The 16,849-nt window shown below is 34.5% G+C and overlaps 2 protein-coding genes across 5 annotated transcripts in view; one reads left to right on the top strand and one right to left on the bottom strand.

The window, feature by feature from the left end:
• Positions 1-16,849, bottom strand: part of PAICS (phosphoribosylaminoimidazole carboxylase and phosphoribosylaminoimidazolesuccinocarboxamide synthase) — a 69,775-nt gene that overhangs the window by 43,697 nt on the left and 9,229 nt on the right. Inside the window, exons 1-2 of one of the 2 annotated variants that reach the window (XM_038556166.1) lie at positions 5,939-6,170; positions 935-1,021 (exon numbers count right to left, since the gene is read on the bottom strand). In XM_038556166.1, the coding sequence (XP_038412094.1) occupies positions 935-1,021; positions 5,939-6,065 (214 nt within the window). In that variant the 5' untranslated portion in view covers positions 6,066-6,170. Of the gene's footprint in view, positions 1-934; positions 1,022-5,938; positions 6,171-16,849 lie in introns of those variants that run through there. The other variant, XM_038556167.1, reaches the window with a different exon arrangement.
• The window catches only part of PPAT (phosphoribosyl pyrophosphate amidotransferase), a 37,311-nt gene that overhangs the window by 17,780 nt on the left and 2,682 nt on the right, over positions 1-16,849 (top strand). For all 3 annotated transcript variants that reach the window (XM_038556173.1, XM_038556171.1, XM_038556172.1), the window contains exons 2-10: positions 7,911-7,977; positions 8,597-8,803; positions 11,107-11,219; positions 11,317-11,462; positions 12,190-12,262; positions 12,770-12,921; positions 13,332-13,459; positions 14,568-14,789; positions 15,870-15,990. In XM_038556173.1, coding sequence (XP_038412101.1) covers positions 8,600-8,803; positions 11,107-11,219; positions 11,317-11,462; positions 12,190-12,262; positions 12,770-12,921; positions 13,332-13,459; positions 14,568-14,789; positions 15,870-15,990 — 1,159 coding nt within the window. In that variant the 5' untranslated portion in view covers positions 7,911-7,977; positions 8,597-8,599. The remainder of the gene's footprint in view (positions 1-7,910; positions 7,978-8,596; positions 8,804-11,106; positions 11,220-11,316; positions 11,463-12,189; positions 12,263-12,769; positions 12,922-13,331; positions 13,460-14,567; positions 14,790-15,869; positions 15,991-16,849) is intronic.

Genomic DNA, 16,849 nt, shown 5'->3' with positions numbered 1-16,849 from the left:
TCTATTTCTTACCACGACAGTGACTGGCCTTAAAAAAGTTGTGTTTTTAATTAGTCACATTTTGATCATCTTTTTTCTCTATATTTCTCTTACTCTTCATCCCATTCCTTTGATATGTGGTATGTATATCAGTATATAGTGAATGTTGAGTAATTTTGTATTATTTGTAGAAAGTAATACAATTAGAAAATGGCTCATTAAGGGTAATTTTTATTTGTTTTTTGTTTTGTGATAGGATAGGTGGGAGCAATTTATCTCTTAATTTGGTGATTTCCATTGGATACATATCAGTATCTGCTGGGGAGCTTTTGTAAATCACTACTTTGCTGTTACCCCCACCTTGCATCCCCAGTTTGTGGTTCAAATGGGCAGTCATGGCTGAGAACCAAAACTATTCACGAGTAAAGGGCTGGAAGAGGCACATTATTTTTCCACTTGGATTAACAACCTTCAGTAAAAATTTAGAAGCAAAATGGTGATTTGTTTGGACTCTGACTGGGTGAATAAAACCATCCCTGACCTCATTGATTTGATATTATTTACTTTCAGTTGTAGAGTTGTTTGTATTAGACCTCAGGAGTGCTAAAGTAACATGTTCATTAAATATTAAGCACCTATTATGTATAATTTTGACCACTGTATTCCCTATTATGTTTAAAGAATAAAGGTTGGGAATTTGAAGGCCAATAATACAGGCAGTTTACATTTTGTTAAAGAAATCATTTATTTTAGAAATGATTTTTTTTTTTTTTTTTTTTAGTATAGACTGATAAAAAAAAAAAAAAAGCGGCGGGGGGGGGGGGGGGGGGGGGGCGGACAAGATAATCCTAAGTGTTTTTATCCGGAAAATCAGCCATTTTCTCAGAAACCAACCTAACTTTCCAATTTGGAATTTGATCAGTTTCATTGTATTTTTTGACCCACAATACTGTACCTAGTTCCATTGGTCTGATATGAGAAACCAAAAGTAAAGGATTTCCTGAGATATCTTCCTTATCTTCTAATGTAACTGACATTTTACCTAGAAAGAGAACAGAATTCCTTTTAGAATAAGTTCTAAGGAAGATAAAAATTGAATTAATATGACTGAGAATGCTAATAGCTTGAGCTGAATTTTATATGAAGGATTATAAATTTGTGTTAGACATAGATTGTAATAAAACGGTATAAAATAGTTTAAATATACATTTATAATACAGAAAAATTTAATTTCTTCCATTCACATGGTTAATTTTGAACTTCCACTAGATTTATTTGCTAATTTTATGTTTCTAGAGATGATTGTGGTTCGTATTCAATGAATTATATTTTTTAAATGAAGATTTAAAAAAATAAAAATAAAAAAATAAATGAAGATTTTTCTTGGGGTGCCTGGGTAGTTCAATTAAGTTTCTGATTTTTGATTTTGGCTCAGATTATGATCTCAGGATCATGAGATCAAGTCCTGGGCTGGGCTCTGTGCTGAACATGGAGCCTACTTAAGATTCTCTATCACTGTCTCTCTCTGTCTCTTCCCCTCCTGACCCCTCCTCCATGCTCATGCTCTCTCTTTTAAAAAAAAAAAAAAAAAAAAAAAAGAGTGAGGTGTCTTCATTATTTTGTGCTTTAAGTACTTTAACATAACAGGCACTTGATAGTAGCAATCAATGTAAGACAGAGGTTTCATAATGAGATAATCAGAAAATCTTCTTTAATTGGTATATGGTCAAATAGCTAAAATTTATATGTATCTTTTATAATTAGCTAATTGGTACATACTAAACTTTCCAGAAATTTATCTAAGTTATGCTTAAATGGACCAAGGAATGTGCCATTTAAAAGAACCATGCCAACCTTGAAAAATGAAAATGGCCCCCCTTGACCTCCTGGTTTTATTTTTTATAAAATGAGGCACAGACTACTTTTAAAGTAATCAAATGAGGAGGGTAATAGGAAAAACTAAAATATATCTTTCAAAGGAACCCAGCATATAGAATTTTGGATTCAGTTGGCACATGTGAAGATGAATCATAATTATAACGAGGCTGAAACTGATCATGAGATAGGGTAGTTAAGTAGGTTTTGATTACTTTTTTGTAACTTTCTGAATCAGTTATTCATCTATCATTTCCATGTTTTTTCAATATTGTTTTACTGAGTAACAAATACCATTCTATTTTACTTTACATTAGGAGAGCAAATGTTAGTTATGATTTCAATGGCATGAACATTTAAAATTACAATTCACTATTTGGAGGCATTCCATTAAAAAGTAAGAAAAAGGGCAGCCCTGGTGGCACAGCAGTTTAGCGCCACCTGCAGCCCAGGGTGTGGTCCTGGAGACCCAGGATCAGAGTCCCGCATCAGGCTCCCTTCGTGGAGAATGCTTCTCCCTCTGCTTGTGTCTCTGCCTCTCTCTCTCTCTCTCTCTCTCTCTCTCTCTGAATAAATAATAAAAAAAAAATCTTAAAAAAATAAGAAAAGGAATGTTTGTCATCTTAAAGATTATATTAGGGATTTCTATTTTAAAATAGAATAACATGAAAAATAAGGGAGGTACTACTGTTTTCAAATGGCATGTAGATGGGAATATGGAAAATGAAAGTCTGTAGTTACATAAGAATTTTTATTTAAGAATTCTCTTTAAGAAAATATGATATAAAAAAAGAAAATATGATATACCTGGTTAATTTAACATGTGAGCTTCATGATGAGAACAGTAAGGAAAGAGGGGAGAGAGTTTGCTATTCTATTATCTGATTTAGGGCCTACTTTTATGTTTGTTTATTTGTTTTTTCTCCTAGTTTTATGTTTGTTGAAAATAGCCGACGCTAAACATACAGGTCAGAGTAAAAAAGAAAAGCTCTCTTCCCAGCTGATTCAGGTGTAATTTTTTCTTAGATTGATCCCAAAATTATATGAAGGAGCCTCATGCATGTGCTGGAGGTTTTAAACTGAAACTCTTAACTCATTATCTCTGCATCTGTATCAAGTAAGAGGAGGGAAATAGAGTGGAAATTTGGTCACCGAAGGAATGATTCTGCGGTAGCAGTAGGTCAAAGGTATTCTGAGGTTGAGGATGATTATAATTTCCAGAACATGAAGTCTCTTAAGAGTTTGTATTTGAGTTCTTTGCCAAGGCTTAGTCAGACTACCTGCTGCCTAACGGAGGGAACCAGATCCTCTGTCCTTACCACTTGCATGAGGTTGATCCCAACAGTGGAAAAGGCACATTCATTTTCTTCCCTTCTTCAGTTTATCATACACCAATAAAAATTTTGCTGGTTCCGCCATAGAAAAACCAGAAGACATTATAAATGAATCAGACCTGGAGAAAGGAGTGCTTTCTAAGCCTTAGAAAAGACTGTTTGATTGCATTAAAAACTTGGATTCTATAGGTCAAATAAAAAATCAACCAAAATTGTAAGGCAAAAGGGATCATGCAATTTCTAAGACCTCAGTTGACATGAACAGTTTTTTGTAAAATATATAGAAAACTGTTCGATATCACTAGTAATTAGACAAATGCAAAATAAGTTACTGAATTAGCATACTTTATTATTTGTTAAATTAGGAAAGTCTCTCTCCCACTTTAACCCCTCCCTATGATCTGATATGACAAGGTTCTCTATAAAAGGGACAGTCTCACTATTAATAAAAATTCTTTTGGAAAGCAGGTTTTTTTTTTTTTTAAGTGTTTCAAAGTAATCATACCCTTTCTGACCAATAACTGAACTTCTGATAGTCTCTCCTAAAGTAGTAATGTTAAATATGGACAAAAGGTATTGATTGTAGCACATTTCTCTAGGGGGCCAAAATAAACTCTGATATGCACTCACTTAAAAATTATGGAATCATTAAGTATATTTAATCCTGAATTATAATTAATTCTGGGTAAAATACAAGGATTATTACTAAAGTAAACAATGGGGCAGCCCAGGTGGCTCAGGGGTTTAGCACCGCCTTTGGCCCAGGGCATGATCCTAGAGGCCCCTTGATCGAGTCCCACATCAGGCTCCCTGCAGGGGGCCTGCTTCTCCCTCTGCCTGTGTCTCTGCCTCTGTGTGTGTGTGTCTCTCTCATGAATGAATAAATAAATTCTTTAAAAAAATAAAAAAAGTAAACAGAATGCTAATGTGCTTATAATTGTATAATTTAAAAAGTTTAAAGAACAACAACCAGTGGCATTGTGGATGATCTGTGGGAAGGGACTGAAAAGTAGGGAGACCAGTTAAGAGGTTATCTTACATTCCATGTGATAGATGAAGTTCTGCATGGTGGTAATGAGAATGGAACAGAGAAAAACTTATGAAACATGTCAGTAGATTTTTTTTTTTTTGAGGGCTTAGTGACTGACCAAAGGTCAAAGGCATCTCAAATGTTTCTGTAAGTGATTGGACATACAGTGATAGTAAGGTGTAAGTAATTTGTAGGAGGATCAGTCCTGAATGAAGGAAGAGTATAGTTTTAGAATTTGGGGTTTGAGATACCTTAAACATACCCTAAGGTTAAGTGGTAATTATGGGCCCTCTGCTTATAAGTGAAAGTGGGGAATTTGGAGCCAAGGGGGTATCTAAATTAGAAGGAAATCCTGTTAAGTGGAGAATAGACACACACACAGAGGAGAAAGACAGAAACAGACGTGCACGGGGTGAGTAGGAGGGGGGAGGAGTGGAGGAGACACAGAGACACAAAAGTGGCAAAAAAAAGTGAAGACAGAGCACCCACATCTTCATTATACCAATACCAACCTATGGTTAAAACCAAAGCTTTTCAGAAGCTGTATGATTTACTTATCATTAATCAATATTAAAAGCATTCAAATAATGGAGAGTGCAGGATGATTAATTGAATAAAATAATGTTACTGCTATTTAACTTGACAATGACTGCAAAGCTTCAGAATTTGGTATCAGAAATGTAAAGGGAGTATGTTAAGTGGAGTGGATTTTTTACCAAATGATTTATTATTGAGCTTTATAAACTCGAAGTTCAGAGTAACCTCATTAACCTAATTAACAGAGCTTTAACTTCTATCATGTTACTTCCCTTTCTCATTTGGTATCTTTATTCTACCACTGTAACCATTTTCTTCTGGCTGTTACATTTATTCATTGTGTCCTCCTTTCTGAGGTTACACATCACTGACTGCATGAGCATATAGCTCAGCACTTTGCAGGCAGTAGGTATTCAGAGATTTTGAATTGAACAACTCTGTTCTTAAAATTGCATCTGTAAAGACTTTGGCTATGGGAGAAATCTCCTTATTGCCACTGTTTTTCCAGCTTTCCCTAGTGATACATTTGGCTTCCACAGACCTAGCAAATACTATGTAAATAGTTCAGGCTTAACAACACAGCAGGTCAAGAACCTTATTTTAATATCTGAATCATTTAATCATAAATCATTTAATCTAGCCAATCTGTTTTTGTTTTGCTTATTGTTAAAATGGAGCTTTCTTCCAAATGAGTAATGAAGAATTTATTAGTTCCTAGTATTTCAGTGCTTTTATTGATAAATTAAGAAAATGGGAACATAAATACAGAGCAGAAAGTTCTGTCTTGTTTGGAGATGTGGAGAAGCAACAGTGGAGAAATGTATTGTTTTTTTTTCCTTTTGCCACTCTTAAAATTTTTTTTAAATCTAAAATATTTTCAAAACCCAATCCATTTTCCAAAAAACATACCAGGCATGCTTAAGGAGCAGTTGGCGTTAGTGGTTAATGCTATTATCTTTTTTAAGTGGTTAATGTTATTTTAATGTGTTTTTCAGTATCACAGATTTAAAAAGTGGAGGTATTTAATCTTTTAAAAATTTTTACCTTGTGCAAAATAGCATAACAGGCCAGTTGTTTTTCTCAACATGATATTCCAGACTATGTTTTATCATATGGACTCAGAAATCCTGTACTCTTATAGTTTGTTAGGTAAAAACAAAATAATGCTACTTTTTCTTTTTACCTTCAGTGGTCTCTGAAGCTGTACTTTGGCTCAGCGTTGCCAGGCACCTGCCATTTGCATCTTCCTCTGTTAATTGTGTGGCAGGTTCATACTGCAGGATCGCATCCAAATCATGGAAGAACTTCATAGTTTTAGAGCTGTCTCCAGAGTTATGAGCATATTTAACTGTTCTGTATTCATATTTGAGATTTTTGTACTTTGCCCGGCACTGTTTCCAATCTCTGTATACTCCTAGTGCTTGCAGCCTTTTAGCAATGTAAATAAATATTCCTTTATTTCTTAGTGTTCCATAAAGTTGTTTTCGTATATTTTTTTCTGCCCAGACACTTAGCAAAGCTTTAACCTCTTCTTCAGTCCAGTGCTTTCCTGCTCCACTCTCCATGTTGAAAGTGACCTGGAAATGATTCACTATTTCTAGCCAAGGTTTTGTTTCCTAGGAAACCAGACGGCTGGTTGTCAATAAGCTCCAAAGAGCTGAAAAGATCTAGTTTAACTGGCTCAAGCTGCCTGAGGGGAGTAACTTGAGAAACTGCCAAATAAGCAGGCTTTGTGATTAAAGAAGCCTAGACCTAAATGATTCCTAACGTTTTTCATTTCAGCTTAAGGGAAAATTACCTTGAGATGAACAGGAGGGAAAACCGTTTTTAAATTTCTTTTCTTACATAATTTACTCTAGTTTACCAAAGATTGTTGATTTTTTAGAAATTAATTTAGAAGTGGTTAGCAGAGGTTCTTTCTGCCCTAAGATTTATAGCTAACATTGATTTTTTCCCCCCTCTAATACAAATCATTTTGTCTTCTAGCATAGGTTAACAGTAAAGACCACATCATTTCACTAAAGAAATCCTATGTCACAAATGATTCAGATGTGTAGGGTATATAGTGTTATGCATATTTATATAATGTATTGATAATTTAGTAAATTTATAATTTTTTTAGATTTTTGCTTTGCTGATATACTTAATGTAGTTTTTCTTATTAAAATGCCTAAAAAACAACTACAGTGTGTAATTTAGAAAAAGATCCAATTTGCCAAATAAGTCAATATATCAATTTTAATGCATACATACATATATTAGAGGTTTACTTTTTATTTCTACCCTGATATACTTTGGAACAAAAATTTGCTAATAAACATTTAATATTTGTAGCATTTGTTCGGAACTACTAAAAATTGTGGAACATTTGGAACCTTTATTTTATCACTTGATACTCCACAGTAGTACAGATCCCCTGAAGTCATATTGTGTGTTATGCTACCTCTAACTTAGCTTTTGCTTTCTTCTCTATATCAGTCACCTAAAAATACTGACATAGGAAATGAAATACAAGTACCTGATCAGCTTAGGGTTTTTAGAAGCAGCATTTATTTTTGTGTGTGTGTGTGGTAACTAAAGTGATAGATACCTTTTGGGGGAAAAATAGTGGTAAGTGCAGAAAAGCAAAGCAAAAACCTCAGAAATAAATGAATTTTGTTCATGATTCTAGTACCCACAACTAAGCATTTTACCTGCTAATTTATTTGGAGATTTACATTTTTATCTACATACTCAACTTCATTTAGAGGTCACATAGTATCAGAAGCTCAAGTTCTCTAGCCTCAGATTATGTTCTCATCCTGGCTATGCTACCACTTTCTGTTTGACATTTGGCAAGTTACTTAACTTCTGTTTCTTTAGTGTCCTTATCTGTAAAATGGGAATAACAATCATAGTATCTATTTCAAAAGATTGTTGTGAGAGTGTAATAAGTTAGATCATTCGTGTAAATGCTTAGGACAGTGCCTGGCATGTTAGTTAGAACTCAATATTATCTGCTGCTATTGCTAGTCCTATCATCATGAATAGAAGTAGCACTAGCATGTAATGTGTTGTCACCTCCTGGTGGCTCTTGAGAAAAGTAATGCTTCATAAAGAAGCTTATCAGTGTGGTAAATTTAAATTTAACAGTTGATGCCTTTTTATATTCACAGGGGTCAGGAGAGTGCTGGTATTGTGACCAGCGATGGGAATTCAGTACCAACATTCAAAACACACAAGGTATATTTGAACATAATGAAATGTCAATAATAACGATAACAATAGCTAGATGATAACTAGTATGTTGGTGGGGGACGGAAATTTGAATAATATGCATATAAAAGTCATACTCTGGATCAGCCATTTCAGTTTATCATATGAGAGTGCATTTCTTTTCACCTGATAGTTTGCTAGACTGACTCCTTGAAACAGGCCAGTTACTTAAATATTTTAACATGCTTTGAATTTTTAAAATGCAATTGATTATATTTGACAAATTGTATTGTTTAGTACATCTGTTCTTCAATGTTTTAATGAAAAGTATCTCATAAAACAAGCACTTCAACATTATGAATGTATTAAATGCTATTGAATTGTTTACCTTAAAACGGTTAATTGTATGTTATGTGAATTTCACCCCAAAATTTTTCCCAAAAAGAGGTTTTATGGTTTTTTAAAATTAGGTTAGTCTTTATTTAAGACTAGAATTTGGAGCACAAGGGAATTAAGTGGAAGTGCATTGTCTAATTTGGGATTGCCTGAGCAGAAGCTTATAAATGCCTTTGCTCACTAGGGCCACAAGTCTGTTGTTGTTGTTTTTTTTCTTTTCTAAGATGAGTTTTTACTTTGACTTTGCAAGGGAATGGGTCTTGTAAATCATGTCTTTACTCAAGACAATTTGAAGAAATTATATATTTCAAACCTTGGAATCGGACACACAAGATACGCCACTACAGGAAACTGTGAATTAGAAAATTGTCAGCCCTTTGTTGTTGAAACACTTCATGGGAAAATAGCTGTGGCACATAATGGCGAATTGGTAAATGCTGCTCAATTAAGGAAAAAGGTAAGTTTTTAAGTGCATTTTTTCATTAGGATAAATTAATGAAATGAATTTTTCGGGGATCTTGGTGCAGGATATTTTCTAATTGTTGCCACCTGTTACATAACACCTTTGTTACATAACAAAGGACAACTGTGTTAGAATTACCTGAAGTATTTGTTAAAATTACAGACTCTAAAATACCACCCCAGAGTCTGGGGTTGGAAGGGTGGTCAGTCTGCATAAGGTGATTCTCGTGTACTGCTTTGGAGATTTGGAAAAGTTAATTTATGGTTGTCATTAGAAACAGAAAAATTTGGGATGCCTGGGTGGCTCACCGGTTGAGCGTCTGCCTTCATCCCAGGGTGTGATCCTGGAGTCCCAGGATCAAGTCCCACATTGGGCTCCCTGCAGGGAGCCTGCTTCTCCCTCTATCTGTGTGTATCTCTGCCTCTTTGTGCCTCTCATGAATAGATAAATAAAAAAATAAAAGAAAGAAAAGAAACAGAAAACTTAGGGTTTATTGACTCTTCGTAACCCTTCAGCTTTGTCCTTATGTTCAAAGCTTAAGAAGAAAATGGAATATATAAACTTGAAGATAACAAATACAAGAAAAAATAATTTGGAAACAATTATAGGAAACCACTTGGGAAGGGCAAAAGAGTTTAATTATGTTCTCTTTTGTTCATAGTATGTTATTTGGAGCATTCTGTGTTACTTTGTGCCTATACCTTTGTCATCATGTCATCTTTTTTTAAATTTTTTTAAATTTTTTTATCTTTTTTGTTTTTATGTCATCTTTTTTTTTAATTACTTCATATCTTTATATTTCTGATAGCTTAATTTTCCATTCTTGCCATTCATTTATTGATGCCAAATTTCTTTTGGTTCACTGGATTCTTGATCTGGTAACCTTGCAAATAAAAAGAAATCTCAGGTGGTATTCATTAACAGGATGGTTCTACCACACATACACACAATTATCTCCTTAGCATTCTAGAACTAGGCATTTTATATAGGATAAGTAGTGACAGAAGTCAAACAATGGTGAATTTTAGTGGGTGAAAATATATTTAGAACCATGCTTCCCATACCACTCATTATCCTTTTTTCTTTTCTTTTTCTTTTTTTTTTTTATCCTTTTATTTTCAATTCTAGCTTTAGTTATTTCCCAGAGCTTTCTTCTGCCCTTTTCTTAGGCTTTGGTATTATAATGATATTGAAATATTTTTCTTCCCCCAAGTGAAAAGAGAATTTTTTAATTTATACAATCAGAAAAAGTATAAACATGAAGTGAAAATTACTAAAAAACAAAACAAAACAAAACAAAAACACAAACAAGTGATGACACTTACAGTAACCATTAAAAGTTCAATTCTGAACAATACCTAGCTCATTCTTTGTAGACATAACCCCTTACCTAGATGCCGGATTTTACTTCTACGTATTTAGCTGCTTACTAAAACTGTTCTATAGTATGAGTTTAAACTCAGCCTGTACATCTTAATGGGGATGTTCTTATCCTGGGCAGTCTTGCTCAGAACCTTAAAATCATCAGGAGAGTGCTCAACCAATTTTATTACATCTTATGTGTTTAATTGTTCAGTATGGCTAATTCCTTTCCTCTGTTCTGTAAGTGATGATCAGTGGAGGTGGGTAGCTACCAGCACTACCACCGATAAACCTGGCTTGAGAGGCCTCACTGTAGTGTGCTACTTTTAAGGGAATGTGTCCTATTAGGATTGTCAAGGGCTTAAAATGTTAGAATCACAATTCCAAATTCTTGTGCCTTCTCTACTACCCCCACCTTTATTGCAGGTCTACGTTCCTTCAAACTTAGTTTTCATTTTTTTTTTTTTTTTCAAACTTAGTTTTCAAAAGCTATTCTATATGCTTCCTAGAACACTTTTTCCTTCCTTAAAAACCTTCAGAGAGGGGCTCAGTCAGGTAAGCGTCTGCCTTTTTAGCTCAGGTCATGATCCCAGGGTACTGGCATCGAGCCCCACATAGGGCTCCCTGCTTAGTGGGGAGCCTGCTTCTCCCTCTCCTTCTGCCTTTCCCCCTGCTTGTGCTCTCTCGTTGTCTTTCATATAAATAAATAAAATCTTTTAAAAAAAAGAAAATCACAAAATCTTCAGAAACTTCTTCCCATTGCCTCCAGCAGTGATTCTCCATTACTATATACACATCATTAGTAGAGTGCAGGATTTTCATAACTGAAAATTTACACAATACCTGACCTCTTTGTATAATGGTGGGCTGTTGGGTGAAGAAGGGTCAGGTGGAGCTTTCCCTCTAATGATTACACTTTTCTCCATTCTTAATAGCTTCTGCGGCATGGTATTGGTTTGTCAACAAGTTCTGATAGCGAAATGATTACCCAGTTACTGGCATATACACCTCCTCAGGAACAAGATGGTACCCCAGATTGGGTAGCAAGGTAATTGTAAAACTAGGTTAATCTCACAGGTCTGGTAACGAGCGCTGCCTTGCATGTGTTTATAACTGAAATTATTCATTCAATTATTTAATTCTAGGATTAAGAACTTAATGAAGGAAGCACCCACAGCATATTCCCTGCTTATAATGCACAGAGATGTTATTTATGCAGTACGAGATCCTTATGGAAATCGTCCTCTATGCATTGGAAGTCTTATTCCTGTATCTGATATAAATGATAAAGGTAATAAATACACTTCAGAAGAAATATAATTTCATAGTGCTTTTCCATGTCATTGTCCTACTGGTGGCACACCCTCAATTCATTAGATAAAGGAAGCTTATGAATGAGAAGGAACTAAGTAAAAAAGAAAAATATGAGAGTTTTTAAGGTACATTTCCTTGAGTATGAGCCATTTTTAAAAATTTAATGAGACATTCCTGTTTTGTCTTGTCTGAATTACCTATTCATATCCTTTGATCAGCTTTTTCATTTGATCATAGTATGACTTCAGTACTTATTTGATGCCTATTGGAGCTGTAAAATCAGATTTTGAAAAAATTTTGGTATCATTAATTTTTTTTTTTTTTTAATTTATTTATGATAGTCACACAGAGAGAGGGAGAGGCAGAGACACAGGCAGAGGGAGAAGCAGGCTCCATGCACCGGGAGCCCAACATGGGATTCGATCCTGGGTCTCCAGGATCGCGCCCTGGGTCAAAGGCAGGCGCCAAACCACTGCGCCACCCAGGGATCCCGGTATCATTAATTTTATCTTGGCTCGAGTCAAATGAAGATCAATGGCTTTTTTTCTTTTCAAACTTATTTAAATTCTAGGTAGTTAGATCCATATGCTCTTAAAGTCATAGAATTTTTTTTTAATTTATTTTGTGTTAACTGTTCTTTTGAAATAGGTAGTCTCTTGTAAAATTTCTTGAATCCTTTAACTATATTGCTTTGTGATTTACAGAGAAAAAGTCTTCAGAAACAGAAGGATGGGTGGTATCTTCAGAATCTTGTAGCTTTTTATCAATTGGCGCAAAGTAAGTTTTGTTTCACTCAATATATTTACTTTTTCCACATCAGTAAAAAAATTTTTTTACATAAAAATTTTCTTTCTGTTGTCTGTAAGAAGACAAATCCATAAATACAGTTTCTTTTGTACATTGTATTTAGCAGTTGCACTGACTTTTAATGCTCCAGTGATACCTTCTAATTCTGAAACTGGCATCTTGTTTTCACAATACCATGAGACATATTTTAGAAAGGAAGATCTCCTCCAGAAGGAGTAGTTATGATCAAAAAATTTAAGCAAGAATAAAAATGTTCTCTTTAACTTCTACTAAAACTCAGTAAAACTTAGGGCTTTTTTTTTTTTAATTCAGAATTAGAATTTAGGGGTAATATATATACATACTAGATTTATTGCTGGAGGAATATTACTTGTTTATTAAGCTATCTCTTAAACTGAATCACTTTTCCTTTATAAGGGAAGGGACTCTGTGTGTACTTCGTAGTTAAGTCTTCTTTCTTTAACACTGTTTCCCAAGATACTACCGTGAAGTCTTGCCTGGAGAAATTGTGGAAATAACAAAACGTAGTGTCCAAACTCTTGATATTATACCAAGGTCTGAAGGAAACCCGATGGCTTTTTGTATCTTTGAATATGTTTATTTTGCAAGACCAGATAGTATATTTGAAGGTAAATAAAATATCTTTAACTGTTTATATAAGTGTCATTTATCTCACTAAAATGTGGCAGTCTTGGTTTGAAGGCTTACCTCTTTGGAGGCACATTGCTATATGTTGTGGATATGGGACTAAACCTACAAGTCAGATGGTCACTATATTTGCATTCATTTGAGTCCTAAATTTTGTTTTCCTTTTAGGAGTAAAGATTATGATTTCAGATGTGTATTAAGGCCAGTTGTTTTTTTGGTTTTGTTTTGTTTTTTTTTTTGGAATAGTGAATGCCCCACTTTATTACTTTAGTTGTTTTATATGTTTTACTTTACTTTTTATACTCAGTGTATAGTGATCTAACAAGCTAATTTTCTTAGAATAATATCATGTTAAGTAAAAATAATCCATTTCCTTTTCCAAACATTCCAGACCAAATGGTTTACACAGTAAGGTATCGTTGTGGTCAGCAGCTGGCAATTGAAGCACCTGTGGATGCAGATTTGGTTAGCACTGTTCCGGAATCTGCTACACCTGCTGCTCTTGGTTACGCAGGAAAGGTATTTTCTCTTGACATGCAGGGAAATATTCTTGTAGCACTGACGTTAGAAATCCTTGTATATATAACAAGAAACTTATCAATATATGACAAGGAAAAAGAAAATGTTGGATCCTTTACAAGAATTACTTTTCCAGCCTTTTCATTCAGTGATGCTGTTTTAGTGGAGTCCACCCAAAGTTTAGCAGCATGATCCCCTTCATTTAAAAAGATAACATCCTGAATATATATAATTTAGTGGTAATATTTACTTATTATTAAAATCTATTTCATGAAGTGCCCTCAGTAACCACAGGTATATCTGTGCCCTATTTAGTATGGGTGATAATAAAGCCATTTATATTCATTTTGTGTAATGTTTTAAAATTTATTTATTTATTTTAAGTGGGCTCCATGCCCAGTGTGGAGCTTACCATGGGGCTTGAATTCACATCCCTGAGATTAAGACCTGAGCTGAGATCAAATGCCCATTGGTTGACTGCGCCACCCAGGCACGCTTTTTTTAATTCTTTTTTTATGTAATGTTTTTAGTACTATGCTTAATTTCATTTTTCATAAGCACTTAGATTACATAACTATAGTGATCTTGGGGTGTCCTACTCAGCATTCAGTATGTTGAAAAGTTTATTAGTTTTTAAAAGAAAAATATGCATACATTTTAGATTAGTATTACATTGGAAGATGGCTAAATCACTTCCTGTGCCCTCAAAAAGCATATCCTTTGCATTATGGGTTTAATTCATTTTTTGCTGATAATTTTTAGTTGCTGTGAATTTTTCTGACAGTGATTTATTATTTGTCATGTCTTCACATGTTTAGTATTCTCTTCCAAGACAGAGAAATAATATTTAAGAGAGAAGCTTTGTAACTTCTGGCAAAAGGAATTGGTTTTCCCACTGAGTATATTACCTTGAATGATTTTCCTTTTTGCCTTTTTTTCTCTGCAGTTTCAATAGTGAAAGAAAACTGTAATCTGTTGTTGGAGACTTCAGAATAGCAATTTAAAATGTTTGCTTATATGTTATAACGGAAGCATGACCTAGAGAAAATAGGAACCTAGAGTTCTCTATTTAATGCAGCTCATTGTCCTTTTATTTCTTGTCTATTAGTGTGGGCTTCCATATGTGGAAGTGCTATGTAAAAACCGGTATGTAGGAAGAACCTTCATTCAACCAAACATGAGGTTAAGACAACTTGGTGTTGCAAAAAAATTTGGAGTATTGTCGGACAACTTTAAAGGCAAAAGAATTGTTCTTGTAGATGATTCAATTGTACGAGGCAATACCATCTCACCCATAATCAAATTGCTCAAAGAATCTGGTGCAAAAGAGGTAAGTAATATTAAATATATCCTAAAGCATCAATAATTAATAATATTATACTGGCATAAAAATCGCAATTTATTTTTTTAAAGATTTTATTCATTTATTCATAGAGACACAGAGAGAGAGAGAGAGAGGCAGAGACAAAGGCAGAGGGAGAAGCGGGCTCCATGCAGGGAACCCGACGTGGGACTCGATCCCAGGTCTCCAGGATCACACCCTGGGCCGAAGGCAGTGCTACACTGCTGAGCCACCCGGGCTGCCCCTATAAAATTATTTTTAAAAACTAAATCCACAAAATAGAATGCTTTTTGTTTTTAGAGCATTTCTCTTTTTGAAGATGCAGAACAAATCCTATTGCAATACATTTGCCACACTGGGTTATGTTTTTAAATCTTAAAGCTTATGCTAACTCTAAATATCTCAGTAATTCAAATTACAGAAGTGAGATATCACTTACAATAGTTGAATGGATTTAAAAATAAAATCTCTTGTAGGAGAAAGTGGCATGGAAAGCAGTGACAGTCTTTCTAGAAAGCCTTACAGATAATTATGATTATGAGAGACGCCTGGGTGGTGCAGTAAGTTCAGACAGAGTCTGACTCTTGGTTTCCACTCAGGTCATAGTCTCAGGGTCATGAGACCAAGCTCTGTGTTGGGTTCTGTGCTCAGTGTGGAGTCTGCTTGGGACTCTTTCCCTCTCTTTTTGCTCCTCCTGCTCCTGTGCTCGTGTGCCCTCTCTCTCTCTAAAATAAATCTTTTTTTTTTTTTAGAGGTAATTGTGATTATGAGTTTCCAGCTTTTTAATGACTTATTTTCATGATTACGATAATCTCCTTAGAATTCTTAGATTTTTATTTTTTATTTTTGAGAGAGAGTGTGTGTGTGAGGGAGTCTTAAGCTAAGTGTGGAATCTGATTTGGGGCTGACAACCCTGAGACCAGACCTGAGCCAAAATCAAGAGTTGGAAAAAAAAAAAAAAATCAAGAGTTGGACTCCTTCCTAACCAATTGAGCCACCCAGGTGCTCCTTGCACAATTATTCTTAAAATGAATGTGAAAGTAATGTGTGAAATGATTTCTCTCTAAGGTACACATTAGAGTGGCTTCACCACCAGTTAGATATCCATGCTTTATGGGAATAAACATACCAACAAAAGAAGAGCTTATTGCCAATAAACCTGAATTTGAACATCTTGCAAAATATCTGGGTAGGTATTAAAATTTTTGTAAACTTTATTAACAGAGAAAATCCAAAGCTTATCAGTCTTTACAGTTGTAATAAAAAAATGTCCAGTATTTGTTAAAAATATGTGTTGTATGACATGTTGAGCAGATATTCAACAGTATTCTGAATAATGAGAGTGCCTGGTGTCTGTAGACACCAGGGTAAGTGTTATATTAGAGACGTAGGCCAAGGTCAGGTGAAAGGAAGAAAGGCTTTTCAGGTAGAGAGAACTGTAAGCATATCAGTTAAAGCCTTCCAAAGATCAGATCCCAAGAAAAACAAAAACTTTACCACAGATTGTAATAAAATAGTTTGGATGTGGGTACAAATTGAAAAGTGAAAACTAGTGTAAGGTTATTTTTTTTTTTTTTTTTTTTTAAGTGTAGGGTTATTTTTAATAATGAAGTCAGCAGACTTCGTGATCTAGGTTATCCTGGATAAGACATTTGTTTTTCAAATTAGATGAGATAAACTATTTAAATGTCACACAGATGTTTAGCCAGTATACCTTGGTACCTCGACACTGGTTGATTATGGCTTGTGTTTCTTTTGACATGCCTGTGCCTTACCACTTAAATATTTTGAATATCACCCAATTGATACCTTATTGTGAACACTTACTCTGTGCCAGGAAGATATCTATATTATTATAATAATATCACAGATACTCTGCAGTTAGGCTATGTTTCCCTTATAGATGAAAAATTAGCCTTGGGAAAGTAAGTGACCTTGAACTTAAATTTGTACCCAGATTTTCCTGACTTCAAAGTCTATTTTTGTAATCAAGAGAATGAACTCCTGAAGCCTTCTGAATTCATTCCATGTTTGAAACCTTCACTGTT

Source organism: Canis lupus, chromosome 13 (assembly GCF_011100685.1).
Source record: "Canis lupus familiaris isolate Mischka breed German Shepherd chromosome 13, alternate assembly UU_Cfam_GSD_1.0, whole genome shotgun sequence".
NCBI classification, from domain to species: domain Eukaryota; kingdom Metazoa; phylum Chordata; class Mammalia; order Carnivora; family Canidae; genus Canis; species Canis lupus.
The sequence above is the reverse complement of the archived record's forward strand: the minus strand, read 5'-3'. Positions and strand labels throughout refer to the sequence as shown.